The sequence below is a fragment of the Mobula hypostoma genome, chromosome 9, assembly GCF_963921235.1.
Source record: "Mobula hypostoma chromosome 9, sMobHyp1.1, whole genome shotgun sequence".
In the NCBI taxonomy this organism is placed as follows: Eukaryota; Metazoa; Chordata; class Chondrichthyes; order Myliobatiformes; family Myliobatidae; genus Mobula; species Mobula hypostoma.
The window spans coordinates 42,431,301-42,452,221 of record NC_086105.1 but is presented as its reverse complement, the minus strand read 5'-3'; the positions used below and the strand labels follow the sequence as shown (position 1 = coordinate 42,452,221).

General features: G+C 41.6%; 1 protein-coding gene across 5 annotated transcripts in view; it reads left to right on the top strand.

Moving 5' to 3' along the window:
- The window catches only part of pot1 (protection of telomeres 1 homolog), a 355,041-nt gene that overhangs the window by 243,462 nt on the left and 90,658 nt on the right, over nucleotides 1-20,921 (top strand). For all 5 annotated transcript variants that reach the window (XM_063058161.1, XM_063058162.1, XM_063058159.1 and 2 more), the window contains one exon: nucleotides 16,385-16,675. In XM_063058161.1, the coding sequence (XP_062914231.1) occupies nucleotides 16,385-16,675 (291 nt within the window). The remainder of the gene's footprint in view (nucleotides 1-16,384; nucleotides 16,676-20,921) is intronic.

The following is a 20,921-nucleotide window of genomic DNA, read 5'->3' as shown; positions in this document are numbered from 1 at the left end:
CCGATTTTGTCTACTCTTTTTAAAAAACAAAGGAGGAAATATGTAGACACCGGCTCATTTTGAAGTCAACTCTGGTCCAACCTCAGGTACTTATCAAAGAGAGGGAAGGAGCTGGTCGTTATAGACCAGGAGCTTTATGAGAGGGACCAAAAACAATGGTTATGGTTTTGCTGATATTTCTGTTTATCCAGGTCAGGCGGTGTGACAAATTATAATCGTGGAGTAGCTGAGGGAGATTTTGGCAAGAGAGTGCTAGGTGTCTGATGTACACTGGAATGGTGGAATGTGATGTGTTTCAATCATGTTACCGTGTGGGAGGGGAGTCGTCAAGTAAAGGGCTTGAGAATGCTGCTCCACTGGATAATACTTGTAAATTAAATACAGAAGGTTAGTATGCAGGTACGGCAAGTAATTAGGAGGCAAACACAGCATTGGCCTTTCTGCAAAAGCAACATGGCCATGACTTAACCAACCCTGGTGACCACATTGACAATGTACAGTTTTGGTTCTCCATTCCTAAGGAGAAATGTACAAGAGCATGCATGTGCTGACAATTGGAACAAAAAGGATTCAGTTCAGAGAAGGTTAATTTGGCATTTATAAAAACAGAAAACATTGTAAAAGCTCGGCAATCAGGCAGTATCTGTGGAAAGAGGACATTTTGTGGCTGCAACTCTACACCACAGCTCATGATAAAGGGTGATATATGTTCCTAAAATATTGACTGCTTCTCTTTCCACAGGTGCTATCTGACCTGCTGAGATTTCTGTATTTATTTCCTATTTCCAGCACTTGCAGTTTTTTGACTGATTCCCGGAATTAGTGAAAACAAGAGCAAGAAAATGTTTTCTGCTGAGGAAATCTGAGCATCTAGGTACTAAATTAAAAGAGCACCACAAAGGTAATAGTCGCTGGATTGTTGCCTGACCCATGTGCAACATGGCACAAGGTTAATAAAATCAGAGAGTTATAGCTCTTTGATGTGTGGGAGAAGTGTGTTTGAATCTGTGGGAAATTGACACCAGTAATGGGGAAAGAGAATCTGTTCCAATGGAACAGGCTCCCTCTGAAACATGCTGGGATTAGGGTCCTGGCAAATCACATTACTGGGGCTGACGACAGGGCTTTAAACTAAATAGTAAGGAGATGGGTTCAACAGCTTGGAAAAAATATAAAGTATAAGGGAAGGAGAGCGCAGGAGAAGTTGCTGAATTCTCCAGGATAAAGGCTAAGACGAGAAGTTTAGAAAGGTCAAAACATTTAACTTCAAGCAACATGGAGGAAAAATTGAGAAGAAAGATGGTGAACACAGGACTGAAGGTGTTGTATTCCAATGCACACGGTTTATAAAATGAGGTAGATGATCTTCAGAGCTCAGGTAGAAATTGGCAGGTATATTGTGGGCATCAGAGTGGTAGTTGGAAGAAGACCACAGCTGACAGCTTACCATCGAAAGGACAGGTGGATGGGTAGGGGGAATGGAGTGGCTTTGCTGGTAAAAATATGAAATCAAATCATTGGAAAGAAGTGGGATTAAATCAGAAGAATCCTTGTGGATAGAGTTAAGAAACCGCAAGGGGTAAAAAGACCCTGTTTCTGAATAATAGCCAGAATGTGGGTTACAAATTAAAACAAGATGGAAAAGCTATGTAATATAAACAAAGTGAGGGCATACAATATAGCAAAAATTCGTGGGAAGCTAGGGGATTGGGAAGTTTTTAAAACCTAACAGAAGGCAACTAAAAAGCAGTAAGGCATGAAACCATGAACTATGAAGGTAAACTAAAAATATAAATGAGGAATACCATGCTTTTCAGGTATATAAACAATAGAAGAGTGGCAAGAGTGGGCATTGAACTGTTGGAAAATGATGCCAGAGACACAGTAACGTAGAACAAAGAAACGGTGGATAAACTGTTTAGTATTTTGTGTCAGTCTTCACTGTGGAAGACACCAGCATCAAGCCATAAATACAAGGGCAGAAATAAGCATAGTTGCTATTACTTCCGGATCTAGAAGTACAGCCCGGTGATTGGAATGTCCAAAGTGTGGGCGTGGGGTGGAAGTGTTTTTAAAGGCGGTATAACAGTGGTCAAGTGTGTTGCCCTCACTGGCCCCGCAGGTGGTACATTGGCAGCAGTTGTTTGGAGATTTCTGCAAGCTGCCCTGGTTGAAATCTCCCTCAATGATGGGCAAGGCATCATAGTGCATAGTTTCATGCTTGTTGATTACGTTATTCAGCTCCTCCAGTGCTTGCCTGACGTTGGTCTCAGGTGGAATGTACACCACTTCAAGGTGATGGCCGAAAGCTCTCTTGGTAGGGAGCCTACAGAAGAGCTTGGATAGATCAGGAAAATGGACAATGTAGTTAAAAAAAAATACAGCACAGGGAAGTGTGTGGTCATGCAGTTTGGTGGAAAGAATAAGGATGTAGACTATTTTCTGAACTGAGAGCAAATTCAGAAATTGGAGGTGCAAAGGGTCTCGAGTGTCTTATTGTAGGTTAACTTGCAGGTTGAGTTTGCAATATGGAAGGCTAATCTGATGTTAGCATTCATTTCAAGAGGATTAGAATATCAAAGTATCTTATGAACCACTGAGCATTTACTAGGCACTTGAAGTATTGTGAGCAGTTTTTTGGGCTCATATCTCAAGAAGCATGTGTCGGCATTGGAGTGGGTCCAGAACACATTTGCGAGGATAATCCTGGAAATGAAAGGTCCCCTTACTAATCAATCTGCCCGGTGACTTGGCCACCACAGTCGTCTGCGGCAATGAATTCCAAGTTTCACCAGCCTCTGACTAAAGAAATTCCCCCTCTTTTCTGATCTAAAGGGGCATCCTTATATCCTGAGGCTTGCCCTCTGTTCCTAGACTCTCCCACTTTTGGAAACATCCTCTCCACATCCACTCAGAGCCTGATAATATTCAGTAAGTTTCAAACGCCACCTCCACCTCCGCCACTCACTCTTCTGACCTCCTGAGAGTACAGTCACAAAGCCATCAGACACTCCTCACACGTTAACCCTTTTATTCCCAGGATCATTCTTGTTAAGTTCCTCCGGACTTCTGGACACTCTTCAATGCCCACACATCCTTTTTTAGATATGGGGCCCACATCATGTAAGGTTGGTTGTTGCTCATTACACCATCAACATCTCCAAACACCCGCACAGACTCTGTTTTCAAAACCACATGCTCAGAATCGTACTGTGCCTGTATATGTACATAGAACCATAGAAAATCTACAGCACAATACAGGCCCTTCGGCCCACAAAGTTGTGCTGAACATGCCTCAACCTTAGAAATTACTAGGTTTACCCATAGCCCTCTATTTTTCTAAACTCCATGTACCTATCCAAAAGTCTCTTAAAAGACCCTATCATATCCATCTCCACCACCGTTGCCAGCAGCCCATTCCACGCACTCAGCACTCTCTGCGTAAAAAAACTGGCCCCTGACATCTCCTCTGTACCTTCTCCCCAGCACCTTAAACCTGTGTCCTCTTGTTGCAACTATTTCAGCCCTGGGAAAAAGTCTCTGCCTATCCACATGATCAATGCCTCCCATCTGTGTGCAGACACTGGAGCATGAAGGAAAAAATGAGCTGACCTTCATTCATTAACAGAGAGAAGCCCTCCTCTGAGTGAGCCTGACTGCTGTTCCCCTGTGGCGGTTAATGCAGGGCAAATTAAAGAGTCGCAGTTGGAGAATGAAAATCAGTGCAGTAACTAAAGTTCTTCCAATTAGTCCTCCTTTGGGACTGCGCTCTAATCCACTTGCATAAAAGGTGTAATGAAGTGGATCTAATTTTCTTTGGAATGGGAATTAAAAATGCAAACAACTGCAAATTACATGCCAAGCCCAGTTATGAAAAATGAACCATAGTGCCACCTATAGGTTTAAGTGTGTACTTTGTTGTGTTTGGAATCTACAGGTGGCCTTCACTGAGGCTCCCGAGTGATATCTACAAAGCTTTGTGAAAGAGTCACTGAATGAATGCTTTAATGAAGAGTCAAAACCCCTGGGCGGTCAGTGGATGCAGGTAGAGGAACTGTTGCCTCATTGCTCCTCGGCATCCTGGGTTCAATTCTGACTCTCTGGATTTTGCATGTTCTTTCTGTCGCACTGTGCCGTGCCAGAGATGTGTGGATTGACGGGTGACTAACGTGGGTGAGCTTTAGAGTCTGGGGAGGTTGAAAGGAATATGAAGAGAATAAAATGGGATTAGAGTAGATGGGTGGTTGATAGTTGGCACAGACTCAGTGGGCCGAAGGTGCTGAGTGAACCCATCGCTCTCTGACTCTACCTCTATGACTCACGTATCCCGAATCAGCCTTGTACGAGGAATGGCATCCCATGTGTTTGAATAATTAGGAGGCGCATTATCCAAGGTTGGAAGGGGTGGAGTGGATTTTCCTGGAGTGGCAGGAGGATCGTCCCGGGATGTAGAGGGTAGGGAGAGTATTCTTTTTGGATGAATGAGGCTGGAGAGAATTGACCTAGAGTGGAGGAGGTAGGTGTGGATTGTCCTGGGATGGAGGGGGTGGGGGAGGGTCGACATGAGATGGAGGAGGTGGGGTGGGGGGTGTTGAAGGTTGTCCTGGGATGCAGAAGGTTGGGGAGGATTGTCCTAGGATGGAGGTGTTGGAGAGAGTTGTCCTGGGATGGAGGAGGTGGGGGAAGATTATTCTGGGAAGGAGGAGGTTGTCTTGTGTCAGAGGAGGTGGGGTGGATGCCCGAGGATGAGGAGGTGAGCAAGAATGATCCTGGGATGGAGCAGGTGGGGGAGGATTTTTCTGAGATGTGAGCGGTGAATGGCTAAATTATTTTTGGTTGGAGGAAGAATCACCATACCAGTTGAGGTATTTTTATTATTATTTTTATTAAGTAATTCTGGAATTAAAAATGTGCTATTTGAAAATGTGGTTGTTAAATATCTGCTGTCCCTGCCTGGTCTGGCTGGATATAACTGCAAACCCACACTGATGTGACTAACCCACAGCTGCTGAGAGAAATGGCTTAGCAAGCAGCTTGAGGGAATCAATGACCTTGTCACTGATGCCGCATACTGTGCAGGAATAAAGAAGGAACCTGCATCAGGCTGTGTAAATTGGAACAAACAATTTATGACAAATCAGGTCCACAGTACAAGAATGCTTATTAGTGACAGTGTAATCAACCAAGCTGGAGCTGATTGGCTCTTGCCCCTGTCAATTAAGTGGAGTGGTTGAACTAGGATAGGATTTGTACCAGTGAATTCCATGTAACTGTGCTGCACTTACTGCACTTTTCTTGAGGAATTGCCCTGCTATTATCGGCAGGAGTTGCTATAATTTGTATTGTGCTTTGTTTTTTTTTAAGTAGTCCCAGCTTGCTGAGAACCAAATTCCAACCGACTGACAAATTAGAAGGGGGGACAATAGTTAAAGATAAGGAGAGCCAGAGAGAAAATGTTAAAGTAATTCATTATTTAATCAAATATTAATAATAATGGTTAAATTCTTGAGGAATGAGACTTGATGCTTGTAACATTTGATTATCAGTGTGAAAGCAGTTTTAACCAAAATTATATTTGTCTTTAAAAATGTTTTCCATCACAATGCAGAAACCTTAACATTTTAAAAAAAAGTTATTTTCAAACAGAAATCCTGCCAATATGTTAAATTATTGGCAGGATTTCTAGTGTATTATGCTTGGACAAGGGAGATTACGACAGGATGAGGGAGGAGTTGACCAAGGTTGATTGGGAGCACAGGCTATTTGGTAGGACAGTTGAGGAATGGTGGAATGCATTCAAAGACATTTTTCACAGTGCTCAACAAAAGTATATTCCAGTCAAAAGTAAGGACAGTAAGTGTGGGAAGAGCCAACCTTGGATAATGAAGGAAATAAAAGATAGTATTAAATTAAGAGCTCATGTGTACCAAATTGCAAAGAGTAGTGGGAGACTGGAGGACTGGGAAAACTTTAAAAAGCAACAAAGAACAGTTAAACAAGAAATAAGAAAGGGGAAGATAGAGTATGAAAGGAAATTAGCACAAAATGTAAAAACAGATCGCAAAAGTATTTATAAATATATAAAACGGAAGAAGGTGGCTAAAGTCAACGTAGGTCCCTTGGAAAATGAGAAGGGGAAATTGATATTGGGTGATAAGGAAATGGCTGAGGCATTGAACAACTATTTTGTGTCAGTCTTCACGGTGGAGGACATGTCTAATATGCCAAAGAGTGATGTTATGGATGAAATGGGAGGTGCGGATCTCAATAAAATCATTGTCACTAAAGGGACAGTGATGAGCAAACTAGTAGCCTGAAGGTAGATGAGTCCCCGGTCCTGATCGGATAAATCCCAGGGTGCTGAGGGAATTGGCAGAGCTTATAGTAGACGCGTTGGTATTCATTTACCAAAATTCTCTAGACTCTGGGCAGGTCCCGGCGGATTGGAAGACAGCAATTGTCACGCCACTTTTTAAAAAAGGATGTAGGCAAAAGACGTGCAACTATAGGCCAGTTAGCTTAACATCTGTAGACGGGAAAATGCTTGAAGCTATCATTAAGGAAGAAATAGTGAAACATTTAGAAAGGAGTGGTTTCATTAGATAGACACAGCATGGATTCAGAAAGGGCAGGTCCTGTTTGACAAACTTACTGGAGTTCTTTGAGGACATAATGAGTGCAGTGGATAGAGGGGAACAGATGGATGTTGTATACTTGGATTTCCAGAAGGCATTTGATAAGGTGCCGCACAAGAGACTGATAAATAAGATACAGATTCATGGGGTCGGAGGAAGTGTATTGGCATGGATAGTGGATTGGTTAACCAATGGAGGGCAGAGAGTTGGTATAAATGGGTGTTTCTCCGGTTGGCAGTCAGTGATGAGTGGGGTGCCGCAGGGGTCGCTGCTGGGCCTGCAGCTGTTTACCGTTTACATTGATGATATGGAAAAGGGGACTGAGTGTAGTGCAGCAAAATTTGCTGATGACACTAAACTGAGTGGAAAAGCAAATTGTACAGACGATGTGGAGAATCTGCAGAGGGATATAGATACGTTAAGTGAGTGGGCCAAGGTCTGGCAGATGGAATACAATGTTGGTAAATGTGAGATCATCCACTTTGGAAGGAATAATAGAAGAGCAGATTGTTATTTAAATGGTGAAAGATTGCAGCATGCTGTTGTGCAGAGGGACTTGGGAGTGCTTGTGCATGAATTGCAAAAAGTTGCCTTGCAGGTACAACAGGTTATTAAGAAGGCAAATGGAATGTAGGCCTTCATTGCTAGAGGGATTGAATTCAAGAGCAGGGAGGTCATGCTGCAACTATACAGGGTACTGGTGAGGCCACATCTAGAGTACTGTGTGCAGTTCTGGTCTCCATACTTGAGGAAGGATATACTGGCTTTGGAGGCAGTGCAGAGGAGGTTCACCAGGTTGATTCCAGAGATGAAGAGGTTGACCTATGAGGAGAGATTGAGTCACCTGGGACTATACTCTCTGGAATTCAGAAGAATGAGAGGGGATCTTATAGAAGCATACAAAATTTTGAAAGGGATAGATAAAATAGAAGTAGAAAAGTTGTTTCCATTGGTAGGTGAGACTAGAACTAGGGGACATTGCCTCAAGATTCAGGGGAGAAGATTTAGGATGGAGATTAGGAGAAATTGTTTTTCTCAGAGATTGGTGAATCTGTGGAATTCTCTGCCCAAGGAAGCAACTGAGACTTCTTCACTAAATATATTTAAGATATAGTTAGATAGATTTTTACATAGTAGGGGAATTAAGAGTTATGGGGAAAAGGCAGGTAGATGGAGCTGAGTTTACGGACAGATCAGCCATGATCTTATTGAATGGCGGGGCAGGCTCGATGGGCCGGATGGCCTACTCCTGCTCATATTTCTTACGTTCTTATGTTCTAAATGCTGTATTTTAAGAACTTAATTTCTCAGAATGTGGCAGACAATTAATTGTCAAATCAGCACTTACACACTCAGAAATTTAGTGTCATCAACCTTGATATCAACCACTTCAACTGGTCCCTGGTTTTGATATATATAAACTTCGCAGTGATTGCAGCGATTGCATTGACATCAGATCATACAGCAACTACAAGGGATTTTGTCGGCTTTAAGAAAAACAGATCAGTTCAGAGTTATTTCAGTATTTCATTTGGGAATCAACTTCAGAATCACTTCATCGTCGTTATAATTTCAATTCAAGTCTATCAGCTCAATCTGCCAATGGTCAAGAACTTTGTCAACATCATCTGGGATTTGATATTCACTAAATTTTAAGCCGTATTTCAAAACAAGATGCTTAATGGTCCAATCCTCAAGATCTGCACAGTGAGGTGTACCTGATTCTGTAAATTAATATTTCAAAATCTATTTTAAAATTTTAAAAATCTCTCGATTGTTTACAATCAGAAAATCTGTAGATGTTGGAAATCAAAGTAGTGCAGGCAAAATGCTGGAGGAACTCAGCAGGCCAGGCAGCATCTATGGAGATGGGTAAGCAGTTGACATTTCAGGCTGAGACCCTTCATCAGGACGGGAAAATAGAAATGAGAAGTCAGAGTGGGGGGAGGAAAGGAAGAGGTACAAGGTCATAGGTGATAGATGAAAACAGGAGGGAAGGAGAGGTAATATAAAGAACTGGGAAGTCGATTGGTGAAAGAGTTAAAGGGCTGGAGAAGTGGGGAATCTAATAAGAACAAATGAACATAAGAAATAGAAATAGGAACAGGATTAGTTTGTCTGGCCCATTGAACCTGCTCCACCATTCAATAAGATCATGGCTGATCTGGCCGTGGACTCATCTCAACCTACCTGCCTTTTCTCCATTACCTTTAATTCCCCTACTATGCAAAAATCTATCCAACCTTGTCTTAAATATATTTACTGAGGTAGCCTCCACTGTTTCATTGGGCAGAGAATTCCACAGGTTCACCACTCTCTGGGAAAAGCAGTTCCTCCTCATCTCCATCCTAAATCTACTCACTCGAATCTTGGGGCTATGTCTCTAGTTCTAGCCTAGGGAACTTTTCTGCCTCTATCTTATCTATCCCTTTCATAATTTTATTTTTCCATAAGATCTCCTCTCATTCCAGTGAGTGCAGTCCCTGGTGACTCAATCTCTCCTCATAGTCTAACACCCTCATCACAGGAATCAACCTGGTGAGCCTCCTCTGCATCGCCTCCAAAGCCAGTATATCCTTCCCCAAGTAAGGAGACCAGATCTGCATGCAGTATTCCAGGTGCAGCCTCACCAGTACCCTGTTCAGTTGCAGCATAACCTCCCTGCTCTTAAGTTCAATCCCTCTCGCAGTGAAGGCCAACATTCCATTTGCCTTTTTGATAACCTGCTGCACCTGTAAACCAACCTTTTGTGATTCATGCACAAGCACTCCCAAGTTCTTCTGCACAGCAGCATGCTGCAAGTTTTAACCATTTAAATAATAATCTGCTCTTTCATTTTTCCTTCCAAAGTGGATGACCTTGCATTTACTAACATTCTACTCCATCTGCCAGACCCTTGCTCACTCACTTAACCTATCTATATCTCTCTGCAGACTCTCCGTATCTTCTGCACAATTTGCTTTTTCACTCAATTTTATATCATCAAACTTTGATAAACTTCGGTTGGTCCCCTCCTCCAGATTGTTAATGTATATCGTGAACAGTGCGGGCCCAGCACCGACCGCTGATTGCCAACCAGATTAACACCCATGTATCCCAACTCTCTGCTTTCTATTGGTTAACCAATCCTCTATCCATATGAATACATCACCCCAACTCTATGCATCCTTATCTTATGGATAAGTCTTTTATGTGGCACCTTATCAAACACTTCTGGAAGTCCAAGTAAATAAGGTCCACCTGTTCCCCTCTATCCACTGCGCTCATTATATCCTCAAAGAACTCCAGTAAGTTTGTCAAACAGGACCTGCCTTTGTGGAATCCCTGCTGCGTCTGCCTGATGGATCCATTTCTTTCCAGGTGCCTCGCTATTTCTTCTTTAGTGATAGCTTCAAGCATTTTCCCAACTACAGATGTTAAACTAACTGGCCTATAGTTACCTGCCTTTTGCCTACATCATTTTTTAAACAGTGGCATGATATTAACCATTTAACAATCCACCGGGACCTGTCCAGAGTCTAAAGAATTTTGGTAAATCATCACCAATGCCTCTACTATAAATTCTGCCATTTATTTCAGTACCCTGGGATGCATTCCATCAGGACCAGGGGACTTATCTATCTTCATGCCCACATGTTTGCTCAGCACTACCTCTTTATGATAGCTATTGTATCGATGTCCTCACCTCCCATCGCATCCATAACATTTCTCTTTGGCATGTTACTTGTGTTCTCCACGGTGAAGACTGACACAAAATAGTCATTCAAAGCCTCTGCCGTTTCCTCATTACCCAATATCAATTACCCCTTCTCGTCCTGCAAGTTCACTTTAGCCACCCTTTTCCGCTTTATATAATTATAAAAACTTTTACTATCTATTTTTATGTTTTGTGCTCGTTTATTTTCATAATCTAGTTTCCCTTTCTTTATTGCTCACTTAGTGGTACTTTGTAGCTTTTTAAAGTTTTCCCAATCTTCCTGTTTCCCACTACTCTTGGCGACCTTGTATGCACAAGCTTTTAGTTTGATGCCTTATTTTATTTCCTTAGTTATCCAAGGCTAGCCCTCCCCACCCTTACTGTCCTTGCTTTTAACTGGAATATACTTCAGCTGAGCACTGTGAAAAATCTCTTTGAAAGTCTTCCACTGTTCCTCAACTGTCCCATCATATAGCCTGTGTTCCCAGTCTACACTAGCCAAATCCTCCCTCATCCCATTGTAGTCTCCATTGTTTAAGCATAATACACTGGTTTAGATTGAACTATTCCATCCTCCATCTGCATGAGAAATTCAGTCATACTGTGATCACTCTTTCCAAGAGGACCCCTAACTGCAAGATCACTAATTTGACCTGTCTTATTGCACAGGACCAGATCTAAGATAGCACATTCCCTTTTAAGTTCAGTAACATGCTGTTCAAGAAAGTTATCATGGATACATTCTATGAAGTCCTCCTCAAGACTGCCTCAACCAGCTTGATTCACCCAATCTATGTGCAAGTTAAAGTCACTCACGATAACTGCTGTTCTGTTCTTATAAGCCTCAGATATTACTCTGCTTATTACCCGTGCCACTGTAATGTTATTACAAGAGAGGACAGAGGCTATGCAAGAAAGGGAAGGGGGAAGAGCACCAGAGGGAGGTGATGTGCAGGCAAAGAGACAAAGTGAGGGAGGGAAATGGGAACGGAGAATGGTGAACGAGAAATGGGGGGCAATTATCAGAAGTCCGAGAAATCGGTGTTCATGACTACCTAGTTGGAATATAACGTGTTGTTTCTCCAACCTGAATGTGACCTCATCTCGACAATAGAGGAAACCATGGACTGACATATCAGAATGGGAAGTTGAATTGAAATGAGTGGCCACCGGGAGATCCCGCTTTTTCTGGCAATGGAACGTAGGTGCTCGGCGAAGCGTTTTCCTAATCTACGTCGGGTCTCAAATTGTTTACTTAGTCAGAACTGTAAACCATTATAAAATGTCCAGTGTTTGGCTACAGAATTGTTAACTACCTAGCCTACCTGGCCTTATTTTGAGTATAAAGCACGATCTTAGAACTGTACTGTGATTTGATGAGCTCTTTTACTTGGTATTTTGCTCGGTGTTTATTATGAGTGATCGCATTGGGAAAAATCTTTATTCAAATAATAGAGCCTTGCTTGTTTTTGTTTAAAGGGGTGACTTTTTTGGATGGAGTAATGTCCATTCAGGAATAAAGAATGTTTGGTTGCTGCAATTACCTTAGGATACAAATTCTTCCACGCACATTGTACTGCCTGAATTGGCAGGAGTTTGCAGGTCGCATGGGAGAAACAACAGCTCTCTCTTAGCATATCACTGATTCTCATTTGGCAGAGCTTCGGATATTTTAAGTAATGAAATCATTGAAGTATGCAAATATGAATATGAAGGCATTAAAATATTTTAAGCTTCAAAAATCCTGAACATTAGAAATGGATTTGTATAAAGTCTGGTGGGTTTTAATTATTGCAGAAATCTGCAATTTGTTGTGATGAATAAATTGCTTCCAGATTAAGTGCTGAGTAAAATGCTGCAAATGAAAGTTTTGGATACTTATTGCCCCTTTGGGTTCATGCAGGTTATGTTAACTTCCCATTGCACATTAATTGGCAAGCGTGTTGGAGGCTTTCTCTGTGCAGACCTTGGCATAATGCAGGCTGTTAACTTGCCCTGCTGCTTTACCATTGACTTCTTCCTCTTGCCCATTTGTGTCGTCTTGTCGAGCCTCACTTATTTTGCTTTTATTGATAGGAAGGAGTGGTATTTTGGCTGCACCTTTCATGACTCCCCCAAGGCATATCAGCATCAATAAGCACCATTAAAGCATTGTTACTATTGTAAAGAGGAAATCTAATGTGACAGTCAATCTGCATACAGACCTAGAAACAGCAAAGCAATAATAACCTGCTCTAGTATGTCAGTAGAGTGTTAAATATTGGCTGGAGAGTTCCCTTGTGCCATAAGACTTTTCCGATTTGTCAGAGGGAGCAGACTCTCATGGCTTAACTTGAAGGTCAGATCAGAATCCTTTGCTTCTGACATCTGCCCAACCCACTTAGGTCAGATATATGTGCAGAGGAACATGACAGAGTGGTAGAATCTGAAGCAGAATGCAATAACTTTTATTTCTGTGCAAACGGGAGCAGAATGTATTAGTTGATTATATAGTGTAACAAGCATGATTCATTTCTGACGGCCACTTATGATAAAGCTGTGTACCACTATCTCGCCACTTCTGACAGATTTTGAAATCTGCTTTGAGTTTCTAATATGTTTCCAAATTAGATCAGCATTCAAGGTTTAATTCTATGATTACTTTTGCATCCATAAAATCTTCACGTTCCTTGAAAGTCTGTTATCAAGACCTTCAGGAAATAAAAACAACTCATTATGTGGAGTGAAGCATTCCTTCTGTGCTTTTTTTCAGACTATCTTGATACTCAGCGATTTGATTGAACTTTTTATGTGGTAATGGATGTTCTGCTGTGTAACTTGGTGATAAACTGCAGGGTTGTGTTTGGAAGGAAAAGTTAAAAGTTGATTTAGGACATCTGCTAGCTTTCTACATGAATGATGGAAATGGATGTTATATGCATGGATAAAATTCCGCCTGTTGATAGCTGATCTGGTTTCCTCTCTCAGCACTGAACTACTGATGAAGTAACAAGGAATTGTACATCTCATTATTTTGTGAAGAACCAGTAATTAAGGAAAAATACTCAAAGTTTCCTTTTCCTCAAGATGTGATGATTATATTGTAAGCATTAAATTTGCAAAGAAGTTTTTTATCAATCAGTTTTAACACAAAGGGCTTTGGGTTCATGCATAAGTTGTCATTGAAGCTATCTTGTGAATGAACAGCAGATATATAAGGAAAAATATATAATGCACTGTTCTATTCACTATAGTCTTTCTTACAATAGCACACATTTATTCAGCAAATTGTCCCCTGCTACAAACACTCCATGAGAGATGGAAGAATGCTTTGCATGTCTCTGCAGATAATGATTTGCCCCCTAAACAACAGGAATGTACACCTCCATGTACTTAAGTCAGTTTTACCTTTTGGACTTTAGAAATAAAATGTAGGTGGTATTGTTTTTCAGCAAATTATCAATGTGGAACAGGTTATTCAGGTGTAAATTCAGGCATAACGTTCAGGCATGAAAGAAGGTTGGAATGCTCCGGTTGAAACGTTCCTGAAGTCGTGGTGAAATATTGATTTTGATTTCATTAGGAATGTGTAATACTTACAATTAATGAACGCTTCACACTAAATCTTCTGTAATAATGAAGAATCAGGCTTAGCATGAAGTGGAATACATCAACTTGCCGCCTTCATGTTTAGGAATTCATTATGTGAAATGATAGCACATTCTAAAACTTGGGAGTGTAAAAAAGGTTTAGCAACCTACAGGAAGTAGAAATAGGAAAAATAATTCATGCACCATCTACTTGAATTTCATATCAATGCATTTTATTTACTATGCATTTTGGTTGCATATTGCTTCCCTTAAATCATGGTGAGATTCTTTGGTTAAACATTCTCCTGGTTTGGTTACTGTTCCCAAAGTGCCATTTTAGTTTCAGACAGGGCTACTTAATTGTCGGGAATGGAAGGGCAGAGAGATTTTCTTTCCCTCATTTATATCACCTTTGTAAAATTCCTTGTTAGAGCTGATGTTGAATAAACTGCAACAAGCTATCGTATAAGCCAAGACCCCTTCCTCCCTTTACATAGTATTAATTATTCACCAGTTTTGTCCCAACTAGTCTTCGAATGCCAATTAATTGTGTTGAAAATGAAAAATACCTTCAGAACTTTATTTGGGGCAATCAATTTAATTAATTCATTAATTAAATTTAAGACAAAATATATATTCCAAAGACCTAGTTTTTTGATAAATACATCTCATGATGCTGTGAACACATCATCAGTGATGCAGTCTGGGGTTATCAGATGGGTCTTTCAACATCAGACACTCTCACATGATCAAGCCACACCTTGTGCTCAGATAGCAGGTGCTGCAGGTCCCCATGGACTTGCTCTCTTCATTCAGAACTATCTTGAGGCTTTCTCTGCTGCCATGGTGGTGTTACCGATCGCCCTCTGCCTCCTTGTACCAGCGATTCCCAGTTTGCTGAGGGCTCTGTAAAAAGGCTGTTCAGAAAAGCCCTGGCAGCCCACTTCAACGGCCATGCACTTTGCCTCTGACACTCGCTGACCGGTTCCTCGTATCTGGCAAGCTTCCTCACATGGGCCTCCTCCAGACACCCCTCCCATGGCTCTGTTACTTGTTAATGAAAAGCTGTTTTAAATGGGCCATTTCTGAAAATGTAAAAGCTTTTAGATTTTGCTTTCATGAATTAAAAATACACTCGTACTTTTTAAGAATTTGTCCTGCATTGTTTTATCAAAAGTAACAAATAATGCATTAATTAAAATATTTTGTTGGTTAATCTTAGATACATAAGTTTTCTGGGATCAGGTTAATTTTCTAAAAATTCAACCATTAAAAGCAAACAAGCAGGACATAAATAGTGTCTGAGAAGCATCATGCTTCTTCTGAATTGCTGTCTTTCACTAACATTCCTAAACCGCAGAGTTTGAAAGTTTAGCAGAAGTCTACAGAGTGGCTCTGATCTTTAGCTGGGTAGGGTGTCATATGTAGCTATATAAATGAACAGTTAACACCCAGCCAATGAGTTTATTAATGACAGAAGAGTGGCACGCTGCAGCTTTGTCCTGCAGAAGAACATAAAATCATCTTCTACATATATATGTTTCACAAGATTGATAGTGTGGAATCTTCCATTATCCATCTTAATGGAGATACTCCCAAAGCCCAGTGTTCAGGTTATTGTATTAGCCTAGAATGGCTTGGTACACATTCATTATTTGTCCATTGCTGCAGTAGGTCTATTAACCATATCTCCTTCATACTTTGTCAGTCATACCTTGGAAGACTTCATCCACTGGTCCCTAGTTTTGGCTAGAATTTGGTCTTCACATTTCACAGTGTCTGGGTAGAGTTAAGAAGACCCATGCACCACTGACCTTAAATGACAGATCATACCTGGACTGAGAAGTGATACTACAACTTCCCCAATTACATGGGTGGTAAAGTAATGCAACAGGTTCTGGATTGAAGGCGTCTGGATGTTGTGAGGTCTTAGTCACAATTAAGTGGGATGAAACAGAAAAAAGGACGAGAAATTTGCATCTTTTACTATCTCAGGATATTTGAGCTTTTTGGCTAGCAAGATCATTTGTTGTGTTTGAAAGAAAAGGAGCAATGCTCCTTGCAGGAACTACTGCTTGAGAAGGTTTCAATGAGTAAGTTTCTAATGAATACCTATGTCCATAGAATTCTAATCACCAGCTTTTAACTTAAGACTTTGTTGACTACTAATTCTGTGCGATTGTCTGTAATCTACCTTGTTTCTCATTTATAAAAAAAATTAGGGTTTCTCGATCTACCACCCATGCCATTAATCTGTTCTACATGTCATCCAAACAACAAATGATTCTGCAACTGGGGCTAATGGGGCATCAGAGATGTCTATAAATACTAAATTCAGATTGATTTATTTATCACGTGTGTATATTGAAATGTACAATGAAATGTGTTGTTTGCATTAACAACCAGCACAAACTAATGATGTTAAAATGATAAAGTTAATAAACTGTTTGGTATTAAATAGGTATCATATTATCTATGTATAGATTCAAGAATTCAACCATGAACTTCAGGCCGTCAGTACCCCTGGTTTCTCAGCCTTGACATTTGATGGAACTGTGGGAGCGCCCATTAAACCACGGACATCCAGCAAGACATACAATTTCACATCTACAGACCATCAAAAGGTGGAGGAACTGCGCAGATGGGCAAATGCAAACATTTCCATCCTCAACACAGCGGTCAAACTCTCAGAAGTCAAGCCTGCTGAGTATTTTGACTTGACCTGTCAACTTGTTGCAAAAGCTGTAGTGGATCGATCTGCTGTTATGCTGAAGGTAAGGCGAGAAATGTAAATCCCTTCTCTGTGTCATTGGAAGGCAGGATGAGGCTTAAACAGATCCCTTGTCTTTGCCAGAACCAAAAGTTAAAGGGTCAAAGTTTGTCCATTAATATGTTCACGCTATCATATTGAATTAACTGCTTGATCATTTACAGTCGTCATGTATGCTTATGGCTGGTGCCCAATTGGAAAGTAATGTAGACTGCTGCAATTGTCTCTGCCTTTTGTCCCTCCCTCCCTTCCTTACCCCTCCCCCCCCCACCTACTTCTACCTCTACCTCTCCACTCCCCCTCCCCTCTACCCCTTCACCCATCTCCTTTCTCTCTCTCTCTCTTCCCCACTCTCTTCCCTTCTCTCTTTTTCTTTCTCTCCTTCCTCTCTCTCTTTCTCTCCTTTCTCTTTCCCTCTCCCTCTCCTCCTCTCCTCTCTCCTTCTCTATCTCTCCTCTCTCCTTCTCTCTCTCCTCCTCTCTCCTCTCTCTCCTCTCTCTCCTCTCTTTCTCTCTATCCTCTCTTTCTCTCTCCTCTCTCTCCCCTCTCTCTCCCCTCTCTCTCCCCTCTCTCTCCCCTCTCTCCCCTCTCTCTCTCCCCTCTCTCCCCTCTCTCTCTCCCCCCTCTCTCCCCCTCTCTCCCCCTCTCTCCCCCTCTCTCCCCCTCCCCCCTCTCTCTCCCCCCTCTCTCTCCCCTCTCTCTCCCCTCTCCCCTCTCTCTCCCCTCTCTCTCCCCCTCTCTCCCCCTCTCTCCCCCTCTCTCCCCCTCTCTCCCCTCTCTCTCCCCTCTCTCTCCCCTCTCTCTCCCCTCTCTCTCCCCTCTCTCTCCCCTCTCTCTCCCCTCTCTCTCCTCTCTCTCCTCCTCTCTCTCTCCTCTCTCTCTCTCCTCTCTCTCCTCTCTCTCCTCCTCTCTCTCTCCTCTCTCTCTCCCCCTCTCTCTCTCCTCTCTCCTCCTCTCTCCTCCTCTCTCTCCTCCTCTCTCTCCTCCTCTCTCTCCTCCTCTCTCTCCTCCTCTCTCTCCTCCTCTCTCTCCTCCTCTCTCTCCTCTCTCTCCTCCTCTCTCTCCTCCTCTCTCTCCTCTCTCTCCTCTCCCTCCCCTCCCCCTCCCCCTCTCCTCCTCTCTCCCTCCTCTTCTCTCTTTCTCTCTTTCTCTCCTCTCTCTGTCCTTTTTGTTTATCCTTCATTTAATGTGCTAGAGTTCAAAGTAGGTGAGAACTGGGGATAAATGGAAATGTGCAGCTGGCAATCCAGTCAATTCAGCCGCTGAGCAGGATGGAGAAGCCAAGTGACTAAATCTTGCTCCAAATCTGTATGATGATATTGTCTCAGTGCCTGCTTTCTTTTTCTGATGCTGTAACGCGTTATTCTGGTGGCTGCAGCCTGGCTGATGGATGTCTACTGCACTGGAAGCTCATCAAACATTCCATTCAGGCCCAGAAATAAGCCAATGTATCACTTATCACACCATTTCATTAGTGGAAAATGTGAGCTCCAAGCCTTATGTAAGTTTCCTCTGTGCTCCTGAACATTTAGGCACATCTACCCATGCACCCCAAGTATCCTGCCCAACAGCTGCCTGGTAATCCCACCAACATCATTAACAATGCAGTACTGTGTAACATCTCATTCAGCCTTCTTGGTGTTCCCTACTCTATCACAGCCAAACCACTGGACATTTGTGGTAGAAGCTTAAAATACCACTTCCAATAAAAAAAAATTGTTTAATCCAGGAGTTCCCAACCTGGGGTCCATGGAACCCTTGCTTAATGGTATTGGTCCATGGCATAAAAAAGTTTGGGAAACCCTTGTTTAATCAGTGTATGGTGGTTAAACCTGAGAGTAATAGCAAGATGGTTCAAATGCTGCTGTTCAACTATGAGAACAAATCCAGATTTCTGAACAGGTATCGCTTTTAGCATGACATAATACACCAGTTGTTTCCATACTTTTTTCAAAATATTTCACAAATAAACAAGAGCACTGCCAGGTGGCTGAAGGGAAAGGGGCAAAATAATGTCCCCAGCAAGTATTTCCTGCACTGTTCATTTACAGTCAAGCAAGTTCCTAATGCATAATGCAGTTGGCCAATGCACTGGCTATTTATGTTCAAGCTCAAATTTAGAATCTGCTGTCAAAAGAGAAGATGTAAAAAAAATATTCTGGTTTAAGAAAAATACAACCTTGGAGTTTGCAGTACTTTGGACTAAATACTGATGCTTGTAAAAAGACTGTGAAGATGTACACTGGGTGTTCAGATGGATAGATTGAGTATGTATGGATTTGTACTATATCGATCTCCCCTTGTGTGTGTGGGTGCCAGGTGCAGTTGCATTGATACAAATTCATCAGAAGACAATGCTCAGTATATTCTGTACCAAGTTCTATAGGTTGAACAATTGTGTAACAGTGAATAGAACCAAAGCCACATGTCAGTGCACTGTGTGCTAGTCTGTGCTGTGCTGCAGGAAGAGTGTAGCAGATGTCCTTTTACAGTAGTAGCCCTGCACTTCTGCCTGCGCCCTGCACTTAGCTAATAGCAGTCAGCCCCTTTTCAGTAATATTGGCGATGAAGAGAATTCTGTTTGGGTGTAGCTTAAAAAGGTAAGAAACTCAATAGAACCAGGTGTTGCTTCAAATTCCTGAGGATTCCTTTCCCTGCTATCTCAATACAGTCTTTGTTCCAACCTCCTTAGCCAAGGAATTGAAGGATAAGTAGACAACTTGGGCATGATGTTTAATGAATCATAAGGCAAACTGAGAGAGGTCTTTAGGAAAATATGAGTTCTACAAATCCTGGGGGTGGAATGTCGAGGGCTGACTAAGTTTTGAGAACTTGCTGAAATATGTTTTGGAAAGGTGTTGGAATGAGTGCAAAAATCCCAAGGAATAGCATCAGAAACTGGAAGTGCAAAATGTAAGAATTTTTTCCAATACTTCATCAGTGAGAGGACAGAATGAGGATCTATTCGAAACTAAAGTCTGTGCACTGGAGGATGAGCACAAAGCCATGGAGAACAGTGATTCAGAAAGGAGGTTGTAGCAACAATGCACAATGTGACCATAGGTATCTTTGAGAAGTGCTTTTGGATAGAAGACTTAAAGTTAAGCTTAAAATTGTGAGGATTTAAGGTAAAGCTGGTGAGTGGACAAAAAAAAATACTTCGAGGGCCAGTGTTGTTGATGGGACACCAACAAAATTGAGGTAATACCCAACTAAGATGATGGGTAGAATTGAAGGAGGCAGCCCTGAAGTTGTAGAATGATTTGGACAAAGTATGTCATTGGGCAGATAAAAGTTAATGCAGACAGGAGAAAGGACCTGTGAATGATACTTAAAGTTCTTAAGGAGAGTTTGTTTCTATATGTGGGAGCAGCATCGGTTTCCCGACACCCAGCTACCTAAGAGCAAGCAGGAATGAACTTGAATCAGATTAAATATCACTGGCATACGTCCAGTTAAGTGGTGAGTTCAAAGTGAAGTTAAAGGAAGGACAACAGATATCGTCAAGATATTTGTGCCCTTATCCAGTCAGGTGGTACATCCTTAGGGATGCTGTGGAAGAAGTCTTGACAATGCATCTTCTGATGGTGCACATGGTGGTCAGGTCCAGTGGCAGAAGGGAAGTGAATGTTTAGGGTGGTCAATCAAGTGGTATGTCCAGGGTTAGATTGCTTCCATTCATTGTTTTGAAAATCATTGATGTGGAAGAAAGGAGCATCAGTAAATTGCTGAGCAACATAGATACAGTTACATAACACATTGAAAACCAAAGGCAGTGAATAAAAGTCAGTGATGTGACTTCACTTACAGTGGTTAAAAAAAAGTCATTTTTTTTTAACCATGTCCAACTATTGATTAATCTATTCAGTGCAATAAGTGTAGTTGAAGCACTCCAGCTTAAATATAATCAGAGTGTTGAAACTAGATATAAGCAAAACTTTATAAATCATGTTTGGGAGCCTATTGATGTCTTCAACTGCCAATCTGTAGGGTTTGTGAATACTTCACTGGCTTGAATACAAGGCCATTCCATTCTGAATTAATCAGATTACTTTAGTTACAATAATTAATTCAGAATCAGGTTAAATATCGCTGGCACAGGTGTCTTTGCAGCAGCAATACAATGCAATATATAATAGAAAAGAGATGAATTACAGTAAGTATATACATATTATATATAGTGTTACGTACCCCGTAACTGGGTTGCCAAACCAGCAGAAATGGATCACTCAGTTGGAGTCTGGATTACT